We start from the raw sequence: 19,961 nt of genomic DNA, 5'->3' as shown, positions 1-19,961 counted from the left end.
TAATTTGCCACGTAAAGAAAATGTTTTTCGTAAAGATTTTGCAAAGATGAGTGATAGTAATGGGACAACTGAAGTGCTTAAATCTTTGAAATTCTTCTTTACAGATACAATAAAGTCCATATAACTGAAGTTGGTCTAAATGTTAAAGAGCCTTTAAATTTCATCAATCAGCTAATGACACATTCAATACTATGTTTGACGAAACCAAACAACTATGTAAAGGTAGCTAATATGACATTTTAAATCTTCAAGATATTTATAAGCATTTAAAAATCAGTGTGTTTTCTTCCTGTATGCCAGTGGCCATAGGTGTGAAGTTTGTCTAGAAACATGGGGTTCTTAGCAGTCACCTCTCTTTGGGTCTCAGTTGTTGCCCCTGAGATTTTCCATATAATTTCACTCAAATTCTGGGGGAAGGGAGTTGTAAACTTGAGCAGCTTTTACAAGCTGTGAAGACAAGTTCTGATATCTTTGCATCCAATTGTAGCTATCTATATAGCACAGAGAAGACCATTTATTTTATGTAGCTGTTTAGAGAATTGTGCTGTATTCTTATTAATTGACTTTAAACAGATGGTTAGAGATTTACTAAGGACTTATGGAGCCCACTGGTGTGAGTACTTCAATGTTAATATATGAATGGGCTAGGTAGACAGTCTGCCTCTCTGGTGTGGCACATTGGAGATTACAGGTCTTTGCCAATAACATTCAGAGTCCTTATTCTCACTGGGGGATGCACCATAGGATGTTTGCAACCATTAGAAATGTTTTAGAATGCAACAGTAAAAGAAATACAGGAAATATTTTATAGCTTCATGATTAGGGGTCTTCTTTGTCTACTTTCCATGGGACCTTTGAAGGTTGCATGCTTACTTCAAGAACTTTCTTTAAAGACTGGGTATGAATTATTAGGGCACTGGATTTCTCAGATTACCTATGGAGACTAGGCCTTCGTGTGGCTACTTATCTCATATGGACTTAATCTTCCTATTCAACATCCATGGAAAACATCCATGATACATTCTCCAAAGTGAACATATTCTCTGTCCAAACACATTTTGGAAAGTCTTAGTAAAGAAAATCTCAAAAAATAAAAATAAAGGAAATCTCAACTGAAATGTCTATAGGACTTCTCTGATCATATATTATGTGAATAAACACAGTAATGTCCTACCTATGTGTTAAACATTCATAGTGTTGTAATCTTGTTCTAAAGACAAACCCATAAGACCGTGTTTGGCAGAACCCAATTGAGAATCCATTGTCTCATCACTATGAATGAGGGTGATGAATCCAGTGCCATTCTGTATATCTGTGATATGCATGTATAAAGAGCATTCGAAGTAAATCTCCCAAAACTTACCTAAGGGGCCATTTCAGAGTATTAGCCCAACATACTGATAGCCACAATTATTTTCAATTTAAAAGATCTTTTAAAACACATAAGGTTCTTGTCCTAATTCTCAAATGTAGAATGTAGAAATGGTGGATGGGGATATAGTCATGTCTGTGCACACAAACCACGTAGACTTCATTAAAAAATAACTGTGTGGGCTCTGATTTTGCAATTCTCAAATGTAAAATTTATAAATTGTGGATGAGGAGGTGTGTGTGTCTGTAAAAATAGTATACATACACACACACACACACACACACAATGGTTGTAGCATATGTACATGCTACTTCAGATTGGTTTAAAGATGATTTAGAAAGATGATTTAGATAATTGAGAAACAAGTTTTTAAGCTTTTGTCTTTATTAACATCTGGTGGTCATATACATAACCTTGCTGAGATTTGCAGCATAGAAAGAACAAGTTCAATTTCATATGATAAGCTAATGTCAGCCTCAGTACTTGAACCCTAGTGTATTATAGTTTATTAGTGTCTAAATGACTAAAGTACTAATTGATGGTTCATGCTTATTAGAAGAGGTCTTCAGTGCTATTGGACTCTACCAAGCTAATTTCTTTCACCACTTGAGTTTTCAACTTGTCCCTTCACTACTTACATACCACTGGGTAGCGAGAACTCCTGATAAGCCCTGGTATACCTCAAACCAGTATCTTAAACCAGTAGTAATTACACTCTTGATGCAAATGTTTCTAATTCACCCTTTCTACCCCTAACTCTAAGAGAACTAAACTCTCTCCTGAGAGCTTCGTCCTTGCTTTATCACTTCCTGCATTCCAGACACATCTATTACTCTCTCTTCTATTCCTTAGGAAAGGATTTTGATCACCGCTGCTGGATGCTCTCCTCCTGAAGAATCAGATTTCGATCAGATTTACTTTTAGATCTCTCATCAACTATCACAGTTCCTGGAACTCTGTAAGTCTTAAAGAAATGCCCATTGAATGAATTAATGAGTAATATGCGAACAGTGGTCAAAATCTTTCTGTACATTTGTCATTTTCAATAATGAAACTATCATATCTATAGGATAGATCAGTCTCCAAATAAAACTGTAATTCCATCCCAGTTGATTTTCTGATCCCGCAATGCAAGAGAAAATTTTGTGCTTTCCACACTCTTTTTCTCTCTTAACAGATGTCAACCTCACTTAGAGTCAATTGAACTTTATTGGTGCATAGATTTTAGCCAAAAGAAATGTACATTTTCAGAAGTATACTATCACATATTTCTTAATGACAAATATGTATTTTTCAAAAGTGTATTGATAAATCACATATGGTACAAGAAATGTGTACATCTCACAGGCCTTGTTATTACAACGATGATCTTGGGGATGATGACTGTAGTACATACAAGTTAATGTCTCTTCCCCTAATGCATTACAGAGCTCTAGTTTTACTACACTCATCAAACTTATGTTGCCAGTATGGTTCCATTATGTAGAGAAATAAACAAGACATCTCTTTCCCTGGTTTTTGATCTTAGGAATAGACACTTTGAGTCTTATCCTCAGAAGTAATATTTAATGGTCAAGGTAAGGTCATTAGGATATATAGGTTGAGTATGTGTTTATATTACTTAGCCATGTATATATCTATCCTCCTTTATATTGAATAACTACTAATATGTGTCATAGTCTCTCCACAGTGATGAAAGGAATTTACACCCAGGAATGTATTGAAAATAAATTGAATGAGTGGCTGAGAAATACGGAAGTGTTGAACTTTTAAAGAGGAAATTGAACAAAGTTAGTGGATCTAGTGAATAATTTACTACCATGCTAACTATCATTTATGTAGCCTTAGCTAGATCTAGAAGTAATATCCTTTCAGAAAACCCATATGATCTTTGAAATGCGGAAGACTAGCAGTATGTTGTAGGTAAATATTCATTGCATTTTTCAAAGATATTATCGCCGTATCATGGATCACCTACTTATTAGATCTTCAACCACAGTGAATTAAGGGTGAGTGGCTTGGTTTGTAATGATAACTGCATGATATGTCAGTCCCAGAAAATCCTGAACACCAAATAATGGCTCAGTAAATATCTACTCAGTGTTTTATCATCCCCCAAAGTAAAAGGCTTGGGAGTTTAACCTGTAGTGTCATGAAAAGTTGTTCCATATTTTTCTGTCTAATTACATTAGGAGATAGTGAACTTTTACTATGTAGAGTTACATGGTAACATGTGTGGCTCTGTGTAATATAATCTTTATCTACTAATGCAGCACACTAACCATGGTAAATATTATAAAAATGAAAGACTGCATCTATATTCCAATTACAATTTCATGTGTAGATACTGACATTGGAAAGCCATGCTAATTTTTACATGTCATAAAATAATACATTTCTAAATACTTGCTAAGTTATACACAAAAGTACTATATAAAAATCTCATCAAATGGTCACCTTCACAATTCTGGGCTTAGACATCAATTGTAACTAATGCCATTAGACTTCAACTTCCCAGTGAGTATGCATATAAACCTTCTAGTTCGTGTTCCAAAAATGTAACCAAATGCTCCTTCTCGCTAGAGAGCCAAAGACAAGTACTAAGAGAAAAAGTAGATAGAAGGAAGAAGGATATTGTGAGGACACTTTTATACATGACATAAATAAGAGTAAGTGAGAGTGGATAAGGATATAGTTACAGCATCCATGCGACTGTGGCCTAGTGGCGGCCACCTACTAGAGCAGAGCTGACCACTTTCTGAAGCTCCAGACAGGCTTCCCACAAAGACTGTTTTCTGAATTAGGCCCAATCTGCTCATTAATACAGAAAATATATTACTATTTTTTTCCTCTTTTAGGGGATCCCGATGCACTGTATATAACCAAAATTCACTGAGAGTCATTAGGAATGACAAGAAGATCACTGTATATCAAACTTTAACAGTTTTTTTGTTGTTCGGCCAGACAGTGTAAATAAACACTGCTGTAGAGTGTCTGCCTTGGAACTGAGCTTAGGAAGATGATTTTCTTCTTGAAGTGGCTATCAACTGCATTTGATATTAGGATTCCAAGTACAACAAGGTACCCTATACTAACCCTGAGTTACTTAATTAGAAGGCAGTTCCAAATACTTAGCACTTTACCTTAGCTTTCTTACTGAGTAGACTTTTAAATGTAGTTAAGAGTCCATTCCAGTCTTTCTGGCTTCATTTTAAAGAAAGGACTCTGGGGTTTTTTTATTCTGTTACCTGTTCAGAGCCTTCTAAGCACATTCCAAGACAGATTATGGGTCACGTGGTGTATTGGAATCCAAATAAAAATAACATTTCAAGAGGTGTTCTGTTGGTTTATATGAACCCAGTTAAAACCAACAGTGTATGTAGCTCTCTTGAAATCTTGTCTGTATATGGATTCTAAGTAGACCACATGGCTGTGTCCTGTCTAGGGATGTCCTTGGGGGGCTCTGTCACTGAACAGATAACTTTTTCAAGATGGGTAACAGAGCTAGCCCATCTGTATGACTGAATTTATATTGTTTTACCCTGTGTACAAAAACATTTTTCCTACCATTTTTTTTTTTTGCATTAGAACTTGTAAAAGAATGTTTATCATATTTTTTTTTGCTTTAGTGGCTTTAAAACAGATTAAAAGTCCTAAACTCTGGGGAAAAAAAAGAGTAGAATGAGCAACAGTGTTTTGAGCCTTCCCTGTGCCTGTCTTCCTTTAAAAACACTTTAAAGAGCTAGATATTAGATCGAATTGCACTGTGAGTTTAAAGAATTCCCAAAAATTACATATAGGGCCAAATTGTTACCATGATCAGATAGAAAATAGATCCCACTTCCAGGTTATTACACTACAGTGTAATACAGTCCCAGAAAGAGACAATGGGTTGTCCTTTCCATGCAATAATGAAGCGTGGATGCATTTCTTATAGGACGAGCTTAAACCTGGAGCAATAGAGGGCAAGATTTATACTCTGACAGCCCTTGCACTACATCTTGTGACCTGAGGCATACATCTACATGGAGCTATACTGGAGGGAGGAATGTAGTCTGACTGTGGGGAAGAATCACTAATGGACCAGCCCAGGATTAAACCCTGGCACTGCCCACATCAGCGCCATCTTCTCATCTGTGAAACTTTCCAGACATTGGCTGACAGGGAAAGAGCTATCAGAGTAAACAGATTGAAATGAAGCCAGGGTTCCAAGAAGATTCTAACCACAACCTGACCGGAAGAAGAACTCAGCTACTAAACTGGCTTCCAGAGGACCAGTAGATAGTGCACTTCTCAACTGTAGAGGACCTGCAAAGGCTATAGACAGAGGAGATTCTGGTGGCTAGGCACAGGGAAATAGAGAGCACAGTATAGAATACCTCTGGAAAATGTATCAGGGGTTAGATTTAATGGTGTGCTAAACACTGCCTGTATGTTCTGGAAAAGCTTGTTCTCTCACATTACAGGAACAACTTTCTTATTTTTGAAATAGCTGATCCATTCTCCAAGAACTATATAAAAATGAACGCACTTCCCATTTCTGTATTTTGTACTAGCTCTAATGGAAGGTTGCTGGCATAAATGAACACAAAGTTTCTAAACATGTGATGTTTCCAGACCTATAATAAACCAGTAAATAGAGCAAGTGCTCCCTTGGCCACATCACTGACAAAAATGGTATGCACCATAGCATTGCAATCAGATGCCACAATCCCAAATGACAAGAGAGCCATTTCTTTTAATTTAAAAATCTCCCTTCTATAAAAGACATAATGCCTAACATGTATTATATTTAAAACAACACTGTGTGGCTTGTTTATAATTTGTGTGCTCTACAAAATGACTTAGAAACTGGTCTTTCTTAGCAACCCCCCACACCATTCAGTTAAATGTATTTTTTGAGCTTTTCATTAACAGAATACTGAATCCTTGATGCCAAGGTGCCAAGCCTCCCACGTGTCTGAAGATCACTTGGCACATGTTCAGGCATTTACGTCTCTGTCATAGGTCCAAGGTTTGCAATTAAAAATGTAATCTTTTTAGTATGAGAAAAAACCCAAAGGCTTGAAGTAGTATGCATTGAATATGATTATAATAGTATTTGGCAGCTCTTCATGATGGCACATATTAATTTATGTAAACTGTGTAAACTTGGGGCATTTCCTCACCAGGGACACATGGAAAACTATAAGCTGGCTCTTGCTCATTGGTGGGTGCTTTTCCCCTGTGTTTTGTTTTTGTCTTTAAATTATCATGAATAGAGATTAATGCAAAATACAAGTCGTTTATGACCTTATTTTCCCTCATGCACAGAGTTCATTAAAATTAACATTTTCAACTAGCAAAAATAATAACTTACTTCACAGGATTATTCTTAGGTTTTGCCTTTTCAACAGCCTGTAAACGGAGAGAAAAATGCAATTAGAAAATATTAACAAGTATAATCTTTGCAACTAGTAACAAAAACAATAAGCAGTCTAAAATTAGTAAATGCCTTTTAGCAACATTAGGAGTGAACTGAAACAGGCTCCCATGGGTAAGCAGAGACATAGAAAATAATTTTCTTCCCCAGGGAATGTAGTTACTTGTCGAAGTGCTCAAACACAGGTGGTCATTGTCAAGAGTGCCTGGCAGAGTTCAGCAGGAGCTATGCAAGTGGGCTCTTAGGTGCATGGGCAGATCCTCCCTTCTTCACCTTTTACTCTCTATCTCTGCCCCAGATGAGCATGATAGAGTTGTAATGATAGAATTGAAAGAAATGGTTGTTCTATGGCAGGAGACATTAGCTTTCTTCTTGACACCCAGCCACACCTGCACTATGAGAGAAAGGACAAAAAGTGTTCATTCCCAGAATTACTTTTAATAGTAGACATTACAAAAGGGCAAGGAATGCCTAATACTGAGATCAACTTCCTCCCCTGGAGCCCTTTGGAAAAAACACACCAAGTCTCAAAATGAGGAAATTTCTGGGCCTCCTGGCCTGAGTCACCTTAGACATGGAGACTGGTTCCAGTTTATTGCTGAACCCATTGATCTGTGTGCAGTCTATTCATCATTCATGAAAAGAGCTAGTGATCTTCACAGTATATTAGAAGAAACAACTCATATCATCTGTCAACAGCCCTCTTATTTCTGTTTCCCTCTCCACAGGGATTTCATCTCCTTCGATTGTTCTGGAATTAAAATGTTGCTAAGCAACACAGCTGGGGGCGCTGATGGCAGGATGGCTAGTCTATCAAAACTGTTTAAGCACCTGGAGGGCTTCAGTGATGAGTTTTTCCATATATCTGTAGCATAATTATGCAATCAGAACCAAACTTGCACTCTACTATACTTTCTCAAGCTATCAGGATAACATTTAATATGGAGAACAATGAAGCAGCAGTTTGATCACCTTCAGGCTTGCTCAGACACTTTTAAACAATATCCATTAGGGGACCTTGTTTGGGAATCTTGAAGTGGGTAGAGTCTAAGGGAGACAAACAGTGCTGTAAATTAGAATACTGAGGCAATCATTTTCAACAGTGCCACTCTCACATTGGACTTGATATTGTAGCTGATCATTAGTGAGATCCAATATGTTGAATTTCTCTATGCCAAGCCAATGCATTTAATAACAACATACAGTTCCCAACTTTCAGGCATTAGTGTTGGAAATCTAAGCCCTTCTTACTTATTAAGTCTCAATCACTGTCACTATATAAACATCTGTTAATATTGGGCACTTACTTTGCCTTATTAGGCAAAAATCATTTTCTTACCACCTGTGCCTGAGTTTGAATTTTGGCAAGTGCTAGAATAAAAAAACAGGAAATGAGGCCACAGGTGAAAATGAAAAAACAAGAACTATGTGGCTGGCTTCTCCAAATCACCTCTAATGCATATCTAGGACTTGGGAGATCATTCCCATGCAATCCATGTACATAAAAGTTGTTAAACCTTCACCATTGATACTGTTGGTCAAATAGACAAAGAGATGATGTCAAGAAGTGCAATGTTGACCATTAACCTTTCCTACGGTAGTAATACCCGATCTGTATAGGGATATTCATTTCCATCTGCCCTAATTTCCCTTCTCTTCTCTTTCTTTTCCTCTGCATCTCATCCTCTCTTCCTCCTCCTCCATTTCCATCTTCTTCTCTTCCTTTCCCTTCCCCTCCCCTTCCACTTCCTTTATGCTCTTTTGCTCCCCTCTCTCTCCTGCTCTTACTTTGCCCCTCTTTTTACAATTAAAATGCAAACAACTTATAGCAAGAAGGTATAAGTTATTGTAACATACTAGGTACTGTTCCTGTATTTCTTGCGAGATGTGATAAAGGGAGTAAAGCACTGGCAGAAGATGTAGAAGGGAGAAATCAAACTGACATTGCTAAACGTAGCTGTGATTCAGAGACACCGTTGTTGAAAATGTCTTCTCTTTCTTGTTTCACAACTGTCAATTATACCCAGTCATTTTCCTCTGATCAGAAGCCTTATTCTGTTATAGGTCAGCTTCTTTTAAACATATACCATTGAATATAGCCATTGTAAGACTATAACTTATACCATTGAATACAGCCATTGTAAGACTATAACTTCATTCAGTTTTTTTCTGGATTGCTTGGCTATAAATTGGAAATGCCTATGCTTAGAGGGTCTGTTTTCCTTTGAAATTAACTTACAATCATCTCAATGTCTCACAGTTACAGCCAAATATACTCAGGCCCTCCTGTACACTCATCATGGGAAATTTCTAAACTACATAGTGACAGGGATCCCATGTCAGATGAGACATAGCTCACAATTTATATTTTCTACATTTGCTGTAATTTGACTTTGTTATAAGCATGTTATGGGGGATTATAATAGTAAGAAAATGTGGGAAGATGTAAGCAGATTTTTTGGATGCAGATTATGCATGCCTTTAAGGCATAAAAGAATTACTCTACAAAATTTATAAGGAGAAAGTTTCCTCCTTTGAAATGAGCAAATATAAGAAGACAATCTCACATTTCAGATACACATGGCAGTGTGTGAGACACGATGCAAAAGGAGGTAAGTTAAAAGGAAATGACACAGTGTAATTCACAAAGCATTAAGACATTCACAGCTAAATTTAAGCTTAAAAACATGCACGAAGCTAACTTCAACTGATTGGGAAATTGAGTAGTCAATACTTAATGTTGCCTTAACGTAAACTTTCTATATGCTGTTAAAATCCTATATTCTCCTTGGTTTGCAGCATATTTCTGTAACATGGTATATATCTTATCAATGAGAACATTCTTCTGTAAGAAATAATAACGAAAGAAATTATTTCATTTCCTTCAATAGAGATTATGCTGTAGTACGACAGGATGAGGTTTAATACGCTGTTCAATAGTACTCAATCTTTTGACATTGTCATGTGTAAATGTTAGGCTTCATTCATAGCTGCCTTGTAGCACATGCAGTCCTGGACCACAGTTAAACCTACCAGTTAGTAGAAGAATACTCTACTAGAAATATTAATAAGCTGTGTTGTGGTTCTGGTTTTGCTACTAAGATCTGAGCCTCAGTTTCCTCATTTTGGCAATGAAGACAATCATTTATACCCTTTATATGTCAGTGGCCGTCGTTAGCATTCAACGTTGTTGGCTGTGTTCAGAAACTTCAGTGTGCTAAACAAATGCCTGCACAGAATTTGTGAGTGCTCTTTACAGTGGTATTCATGAATTGAGTTTAATTAAGGTTATTTGTGGAGTTACCAAGTAGTGGTCAAGTCCCAGTACCAAACATATGCCGTTAGTGCAATTAGGATAAGTAATACTACTGTGCTGCTTTCTCCATATCAGCAATAACTCTGAGAGGTACTGAGGAGACATGCCAGGGAGAAGGCACTTCTCTTATTCTAAGGAGTCTGTATGAGATGAGTCACATATCATTGCCAGCACTGTACTATCTGAGGTATCCTGCTAAGCAACAAATTCATTTTCTTGGGATGGATGATGTGGACAGGCACATAGAGAGGCTTGCTCATTAAATCTGCCTTCTTAAAACTAAGAAGGTTGTTTTTCTTTTATATAGAGAAGCCAGGCATTGCACCAAAGCTAAAAATTGCTCAGGGACTATGGTGCAGTAAAAGAAACAAGAGATGTTGAGTTCTCACCACAGAAAGGAAGAAATGAAGGACAGTGGGTGGCTACCTACTGAGCCCAGTCTACCAGAGAACACATAACATTTTGAGGAAGAAAGTGCTACATATAAGCAACTTAGAAAATGTGCTAGTTATCCTCTCTGTAATGCTACAATTTTTTTCAAAATTCTTTAGGGTAATTTTGACTCCATAGTTATGATGAGTTACTGGTCTTGTTCATTAGACCTCACAAAATTTAGACAATTTGGGGGGAAGATCTTCAGACTTACACGTAACCCACCTTCAATGAATGATCTATAGAAAACAAACATAATGCTATATATTTCCTTTATATCGAGGCTGTCAAAGCGAGAACTCAAATGGCCTAGAGATATTGTATCAGTGGACTCATTTTCCAAAGATATATATTCAGGTACTGCGTTTTCTGTAATAAATAACAATGCTGTCAGTCAAAGCTAAAATATTATTTTATTAGTATTTCTGTGTGTAACTTTTACTCTCCTACTTGTATGCTTTTCTCTATCATTCTACAAGCATGTGTGTTTAAGTTGAATGTTGAAGTTTCTCAGTAAAAATGGAAAATTCAGTCATTCAGATAATTTCAAGTAACTGCATATTAGGAAATGCAGGCATAAGTCAGAAGATCAATAATTGTATTGGTTTTGTATTCTTTATTGCTACACATTTCCCTCTTTATTTAACTTTTCACATAGTTGTGCTGCATGAAACATTTATGTCTAATCTAGTGACATACATTGGTAAATTTCATTGATTATTTAGTTCATGTAAGAACTCCTCTTTTGACAAATGAACTCATCCACAAATGATTTGGGTAACTGTAAATCAATCAATGCTTACAGAACTAGCTAAATCAACTAAAAAGATATATACTGGGAACACTTGCCCAAATATAAAAATGAATTCATTTTTTATTTTGTTTTTGTTTTTCAAGACAGGGTTTCTCTGTATAACAGGCCTGGCTGTCCTGGACTCACTTTGTAGACTAGGCTGGTGTCAAACTCACAGAGATCTGCCTGCCTCTGCCTCCCCAGTGCTGGGATTACAGACATGTCTCACCACGCCCAGCTCAAAAGGGAATTTGTTAATTATAGTATTTACATGTATTTCACTTGAATGAACAAAGTAAAAATAGGTACTGTTTCCTAGAAATTGGGGTTTCAACTAGCATAAAGTACACACAGTCAGGAGTAAGGAGTAAGAAAACATGTTGCTCAGCTTGTACAGAACCTGGATTCCTGGCTATATTTCCAACTTTACATCTAGAGATTAGGAAGTTGCTACTTATCACTGTACTTTTAGTGGTGCCTGAAAACACACTCAGAGTTTGTACTACACATATAGGTGTCAGGAATATAGATTACACCCAGAGATTAGAGTAAGTTTGTTTTAGGTTTAAAGAATCATGTCTTGGATCCAATAGTCAATAAACATTTGCCATAGAAATGAATCAAGAATCTTGGCAGTTTGAGAAGCTTGCGTGTTGAATTCTGGGTATGCCAGAGTGCCCTGAAGAAATGAAGGCTCCATATAGGTGGAAACATAGGGCCCTGGTAGGAGAGATAAGTGCTAGGCTCCTGTGCATGTGGGTCCATGCTACTATTAAACACAAGATTTCATTAACTTTGCAAAGAGGAAAGCTTCTCAGTAGTACTTCTATCCCACTTAGTATCAGAACTTGTTTTCTCTTCCTTACTCTTCTGGCATTTACTGCCAAGCTTGATGCTTCTTAACTGCCATTATCCTGTGGTTCCTGCCTTCTTAATGTTCCATTATGTGAATAACCCAATTTTATGCTCTTTTGCTAGAGTAATTCTTTAGATTCCAATTTGATCACATTATTCTCCTTTTCAGAACCTGGAGTAGGGTTGTAGCTTAGTACTAAGTATAAGCAAATCAATGAGTTCAAGTGACTGATGAACAACCAACCAAGCAACAAAAGTACCATGTTTCTAGATTCCTATCACTCATTAAATCACATACCAACCTCATCTATCCTGACACTTACGACACTGCTATGGTCATTGCTGATTGAACAGCTCTCCTGTGGCACATCCCACTTGTTTCTATGTATATCATTAATATGACAACCAGTTTTTCTAGTGCCTGTCCAAAGATGATGTGACAATAGGATTTAGAAGTATATGCTTCCGAAAAAGCTTACTCCCTTATGCTGTCTCTTGTGTCAAATGATGATTTCTAGAGTTGAATTTCTGGCTTATTTTAACTAAGTGGAAAACATACTGTTACCAATGAAGAAACATGTCTCACCCATTAAAGTCACCTTTTGACACAAATCTGCTTCTAAGGAAGCACAAAGACACTAAGAAAGACCATCTCAGTATGCTCTAGACATGTCCATTTTCCCATTAGAGGGGCCAATGGCCGTGGCACCTCATCACTCTTCTCCTGGTGTTTGTGGATTTAAAAACTAAAATGTACTTTTTTTCTCAACCAATTTGAGCTCTCTTTTACTCATACTGAAGTAAAACTCAAGCAATGACATACGGTCTTTCCATAGAAGCCAGTCAATACAATAACAGGGATTCTCTCTCTCTCTCCCATGTGTAAGAAGAAAAAAAGGGCAATGTATTTGTAACAGATAGTCAGTATTTCTTATTTTCCAAAGCATACACCTGTGTGTGCACAGGCTGCTGATGAAATAACGTTATGCTCAGGGTGAAGAAGTTACATTAATTTTTAATCCATACATTTACTGAGTAAATAATACTCAGTTTCCATATTGGTAAAATGAGGCAACTGAGGTGATATATCTCTTTGTAATTTTTAGCTCTGACATTTTATATTTTAATATACATATGCACGACTCACAGCTAAATATGAAACCACTGTATCTCACTTAACAAAATAATAAGCTTGAGAAATTTTTTGGTGACGTTGTCTAAAACTCATTGTAAATATAGTTTTTGAGACACAGACAGTATGGTTCCATACATTTGGTAAGTTTTCCTTTTTTTTTTTTTTTTAATCCACAGTGCCACTTGTATTTGGAATGGCCAATGTTAGGCTTGTGGATACCTGGAATTAGGACAGCTCTTTAGTACATTGCTACAAAAAGACACCTAAACATGGGAGCTGAAGAAGGAGATAGGCTCTCTGTTTCATTCAGAACATGATCCACCATAGTTAAAGCTTGTCTAGTGGCTTTTTCTAGAAGATGGCCAATACTTGATGAGGGTGTAGAGTAAGAGCATGTTTGATACCTAGACCAAAGCCTCATTTCAAAGGCATCATATCAATTTAATCATCTTACACCCTTAATTTGGAAATGTTTCACTACTAGCACTTATGGGAGATGATAATCCTTCTGTAATATAGTCTAGAATTCTAATTATAATCACAGTATGGATACTTCCCATAAACTCAGGCACACATGGTACATTTACTAGAACTTGCTTACTAATGACTCCATGACCCAACTTCTAGGCTTCACCCATGCATTAAGACAAGCTGCTAACCTGCACTCCTGGCATACTCAGGCAATCAAGTTTATTCCTTCTCAAGTTTCTGATGGGTTGAAGACCAGGTAGCTTAGTTTTACAATGAAGCTTAGTTGTTTAGGGGCTAAGATGTTTTTAGGTCATTAAGTTGATAATGACAGATGTGATGGCAATTGACCTACATTCAGAATTTTAGACTCACCAAGATAGGAAAGATGCTTTCTTCAGGGTTGTCAAATACAAATAGCCAAAACACTAAGAATGTAACATTTATATAATTCCTGATTGTTTTATGTTTCTTCTTGTTACAGGTAGTTTATTGTGTATATGTGTAATAATATAAATGTATATGTAAAAAATAAAAAAAATGTTTAGCTAATAAAAAAGACAAGTCTGGGAGATAAGGATATTTAAGAAAAGTAGCACAATTGAATCAGAGGGTAGGTTGAGAGCAGAGACAGGAACACTGCTCATTGACCACTTTATTCAGCTGAAGGTCAGTGATAAGAGCAATATGGTCATGTTTTTTCCTTCTGACACTTCCATTCAGATGTGCATGTAGTGATCTGTAGCTTCTCAGATGTGGCTGATAGTTCTGTGATTATCTTTGCAGAGGTAAATATGTACTTTGTATTCTTTGTGGATGGAAAGTCCATGTTCATCTTGTCTATGTTAATGCTATCTATTCAGACATTTAAAATATGTATTTTTTTTTCTGTTTGGATCTATGGCAAGCACTTTGCAAGTGTCTGGTTTAAAATCACAATGAAAGCAGTGTCAAACTAAGAAAAAAACCATTAGATTTACAATGAAAAATGCTCATAGATGGATAATTTATAAAGTATCATGGTCACTAACAAGTACATGGTCACTACTGACCATATGTTAGACACAACATGCAAAATAATTATATTTCTGTACATTTTTGCATGCTCAAAACATTCCATTATATAGAGATTACAAGCCAAAATATTTGGTACTAAAAGTGGGAAAATGTAATTATAATTTAAAAATTCAGCATGAGTTTCTAAATAGTCACAGACTTGCCAGAAGCGTATTAAAAAAATCACACCATACAAACCTTAAGCAGTTTATACTAATCTAGTCTCTATGCAAATACAACCAAATGGGAAAGACAATCTTGGGAATATGAAGGCCAATGGTATTTTATTAACCTTATATGTTATCCTATTTACTTTCTTGTCTTTAATGAATAAATTAAAATGCCCTCTCTTTCTCTAACTGCTGGGTAGTTTGAGCATGACAATGTATGGATTTTATTCAGTTACATCCTGTAACCTCAACAACCCAAACGCTATCACTTTGTGGGGCATATCAATGAATGACACCAGCAGATAAACTGTTTACAATAAAAGACTCTATTAAAGTTATTTTTCCACCAGTTTCAACCTAATCCATCTGCTGTTTTTCTAGCTCTGACAGGCTGACCTCTCTTTCTGTGTGTGCCGTATTGATGTCATTACTGAAGAGGCCTTTCTGCTGATAACAAAGTAAATGGAAATGTGGTGAAACCTTGGGGAGGTAACAACTTGTTCAGCGTGATGAGGGAGAACTGTGGCCACAAAACAGGAATGATTACAGCAGGGAAGACTATATGTTGTCAAAACTAATATATTCACTACAGCATATCAACTCCAAAATAACTAGTGGCTAGCACGAGTAAACTTCATGCATTTTTTTCACTAGCACTCTTTTTCACATAAGCACAGACTTTCATTTAAGTTGGCTAATGTATCTGGGAATTTCAGTATAGGTGCAAACAGCTCATCCAGAAACTGCCAGAATGCTCAGGGTTTCCATTCTTAGCAATTTTGTGCCATTTGAAATTATTTTTTAAAAAATAGCCACCTAGCCAGAAACAACAAACAAATGGTTCATGTATAAAAGCAAAATCAAAAATAAGGATTGAAAGAAAGCTTTTACATGTGTGAGGGTGTTCTAAGTCTACAGAAAAAAAAATGAATGAAAATAATGAAGTGGAGAGTGGGAAGTAAGAAAACACTTTTTATAAATCTGATGTTTGAGATACAGCTCTGCCATCATCTTCTAGTTGAAACGTGTGCACAATCTCCACTAACATGCTTTGAATTAGCTGCATGTTTCAAAGAATGTCAGGATAGTTCTTAATGCAGCAAAAAACAAAAAAAACAAAAAAAACTTGGGTACATTGGAACTACTTAGATAATATATTCAGGCACAACATTAGAATGTCTGTTCTCAAAGATATTTTGAATTGTTTGGCTACTTTAAAACATATTAATATAAACATTTTTCAGAATATAGACAAATTTGGCACCTTTGGGGAATATTGTCAAAGTATGCATCATCTAATTTGTTATGTACTATATGCTTTTAAAACATCAACAAACACACAAACCAAAGTTTAGCTACAGTTCTTTGGCTGAACCGAGTTATTAACTGAACATTTCTGACCATATTCAGTTTCTTGAACTTTTAAATGTGCTAAATAAAATCTATGGTTTCAGTCTGATTCTTTTTTTTTTTAATTAATTTATTCTTGTTACATCTCAATGTTTATCCCATCCCTTGTATCCTCCCATTCCTCCCCCCCCCCCCATTTTCCCATTATTCCCCTCCCCTATGACTGTTCCTGAGGGGGATTACCTCCCCCTGTATATTCTCATAGGGTATCAAGTCTCTTCTTGGCTACCTGCTGTCCTTCCTCTGAGTGCCACCAGGTCTCCCCCTCCAGGGGACATGGTCAAATGTGAGGCACCAGAGTACGTGAGAAAGTCATATCCCACTCTCCACTCAACTGTGGAGAATGTTCTGACCATTGGCTAGATCTGGGAAGGGGTTTAAAGTTTACCCCCTGTACACTATGGAATACTACTCAGTTATAAAAAACAAGGAATTCCTGAAATTTGTGGATAAATGGATTGCTATAAAAAACAAGGAATTCCCGAAATTTGTGGATAAATGGATTGAGCTAGAAATGATCATAATGAGTGAGTTAACCCAGAAGCAGAAAGAATCAAATGGTATATACTCACTTATATCTGCATACTAGCCCAAGGGGCATGTCCCACGAAAGCCTTCACTTACCAGGAAACTGGGACAGAGGGGAGGGCATCCTATTGGGACTCTAAATGAGAGACGCATGGGAGAATAGCAAAATAAAAGGATACAGAGGGTCCTAGAAATCTACAAGTAGAACAATATGATAGGCAGATTTGGGCCCAGGGGTCCCGCTCAAACTAAGGCACCAGCCAAGGACAATACAGGAGGTAAACTTCAGTCTGATTCTTATTAATAAAATGATAACATTATGCTTAAAATTTCTTAATGGCAGTTTCTAGAACTGTGTGTGTGTTTCATTTATATTTATGAAATCTTCTGTCTATACTGCCAGTCTCAAGTGAGCTGGGTTACAAGAAAGCCATGTTCTTATTTTAGTACACTTCAGAAACTAGGCATTACAGAGCATCCTCCCTCCAGAAGATAGCAGACTACAAGCTTGGAGCGAGGTAGGTCAAACACTATGCATGTATCATTCAGTGAAATAATAAGCAGGTGATTACTTGGTTCTATGAACATATACTAAATGAGTTTTAGAGTCTGCCACTATTCATTTGAAAAATCTTTGGAATCAGGCAAATTCTAGAATGCTTAAAACTTTAAAGACAGCAATTTTAATAATCCTGTTGATACGATTCTGTAAAACAAACAAACAAGCAAAAAAAAAAAAAAAAAACCCACAAAAAAAAACAAAAAAAAACAGAAGACCAAACAGTTGAGACTGATTAGCCTGCTTATATTGAAAGCGAAGCACAAGGTCTATATCTGAAGATTTTTTATTGAACTGAAAGCACAGCATCAATAACTGCTTCTCAGCTGTAAATGAAAATTGATTCCAGGTTTAACTCCTCATTTTCAGGAGTTCCTTTAATCCTAAGAAATGCAAGAAGAAATACTTGACAAAAAGGAAAGCAGAAGGTTTTAGTCAGAGGAGACAAGGCCATGTAGAGAACATGATATACCCCCACACTTAAGGAGTTCATATTGTATCCAGCCACTCCCTGACTCAAGTCCAGTGAGCTAATCACAGCACTGCTGCCTGCCCTGGATGACTGACTTGAAAATAGCAATTCAATAAGTTTTGCAAGGGGAAGGCCAGGGATGGAAATATATCTGTAATGTCAACACTCCCAATGACAAGTAAAAATTCTATCCACTGCATGATGGATATCAATACCATTCCATTGATACCACCCCCCCTCTCCCTCTCCTGTCTCTAACACTACATTGCAACAGAAATGTTCAAACAAACAATAGATACAAAGCATTGTTTCTTATACCAACAAAATGTTTTGGCACTTTGTAATGTTCACTATGAACTCTCTGTGGTATTTATGTTTCATTTTGGGGTTATTTTCCATGAAGGAAAGAGTAGAGACACATCATTGCAGACAAGCCTTTTAGTCTTTTTCTGGGGCAGAGCAGGAGCTATTTCAGAAAAGGAAGAGACAAACTGAATTCAAAGTGTATGATACAACTGCCCATCTGCATCAATACTTTGAAGAAAACCTTCCAGAGACATGTAATTTTCTGCAGGACTTGATACAGTGTCATTGGTGAGTTAGCCTTTATTCCCAGAGATGCTGGCTTAAAACTTGTCAGGGCTCAAGGGAGTTAAAGTCATCCACACCTGACAGATACCTTTGAATGCCAGTTAGGATGTTCAATCTAATTCTTAGTAAGCCCTATGAATACCTAAGCCAAAATGAGGACTAGTGTCTATCCCCTTGTATACCTAATAGAGAATTGCAGTTAGAACTAAAAGGGCTACAAGGAAGGATAACCACATATTTGTCACATGTACAGTTCCCCACATATCTTATAGCTAATCTTTGTCTGATCCTCACAACACTCTTATGAATTAGAGAAGACTCTTGTATCCTAATTTACTGATAGGAAATCAGATATTTCAGAATGTGTGGCATTTCCCCCAAATGTGATAGAATTAGTACATATGAAGTAGTACTTATTATTGGACTTCTTCATTCCAGAAACATTACCTTAATGATTATTCTTTTAATTTCTCATGGCCAGACATCCACAGCTAATAAGCATTAAGACACTACAGATTCTTTTCATTTAAGTTTTCCACATGTTGGCTCTTTTTCATGTACCTAATTCAGCAGTTCTCTTTCTCTTCCCACTCTTTAAAAGAAAAGGTAAAGTGGACAGAATCCCAAAGACCCTAAACAGCAGGAAGTAGCTAAGGAAAGCTACTATGCCCCTCTCTCCCCCACTAACCTTCTTTCTCTCCTACCTGGTGCTGGAGTGTTGGAAAGGATTGGGGTAGAGGAGGGAGAAAGAGATATAAGGAACCCAAAATAAAAATAGAGTTTTAAAGTAAAAAGAAATAATACTGGACATTTTAGATGATCAGACATAGCCATAACAATGATGACTATAATGTAAAGTAATGAGTACATGTTATTCTCTAAGCTTTAGTGCCAAATTCTTTGATGTGTATTGTTCCATTTCTTCACTGAATCTGCTATCTCAATGAGTAGGTTCTACTACTGCCTTTATTTTGTAGAAACTATATTTTTGCTAGTATTCATTAAGTTTGAAAGTGGTAAGAATAGGATTAAAACACACATCTGTTTGACTACCTAGCTGTCTTCATAAGTACTCTTTTATAAGTGTCTTAGCATGGGTATACCATCTTAGAGTACAGTGAATCATGTCAACATTCCTCAAAGCCCTGACTAAGAAACAAAATACAATAAGGGTGTGTAGAAAACCTACTTCTTTCTGTGTATGTGCTGTGCATGTTCATGGTGTTGCTGAAGGTAAAATGGCCCTAATAATGAGATAAATGAATAGTTACATATTATCTACATGGACCTGTGTTATCCAGATGAAAATAATGTCTGCTGTTCCTTTATAACACAAAAATAAAATTGACATAGACCCAGTGGTTCTACTTCTTTTTCCATGC

The 19,961-nt window shown here is 36.6% G+C and overlaps 1 protein-coding gene across 1 annotated transcript in view; it reads right to left on the bottom strand.

Moving 5' to 3' along the window:
* The window catches only part of Aff2 (ALF transcription elongation factor 2), a 506,796-nt gene that overhangs the window by 85,173 nt on the left and 401,662 nt on the right, over nucleotides 1–19,961 (bottom strand). Inside the window, exon 8 of the mRNA XM_051142388.1 lies at nucleotides 6,732–6,769. Within this exon, the coding sequence (XP_050998345.1) occupies nucleotides 6,732–6,769 (38 nt within the window). The remainder of the gene's footprint in view (nucleotides 1–6,731; nucleotides 6,770–19,961) is intronic.

This window comes from Acomys russatus, chromosome X (genome assembly GCF_903995435.1).
Source record: "Acomys russatus chromosome X, mAcoRus1.1, whole genome shotgun sequence".
NCBI classification, from domain to species: Eukaryota; Metazoa; Chordata; class Mammalia; order Rodentia; family Muridae; genus Acomys; species Acomys russatus.
This window is presented reverse-complemented; position numbering and strand designations above follow the sequence as displayed.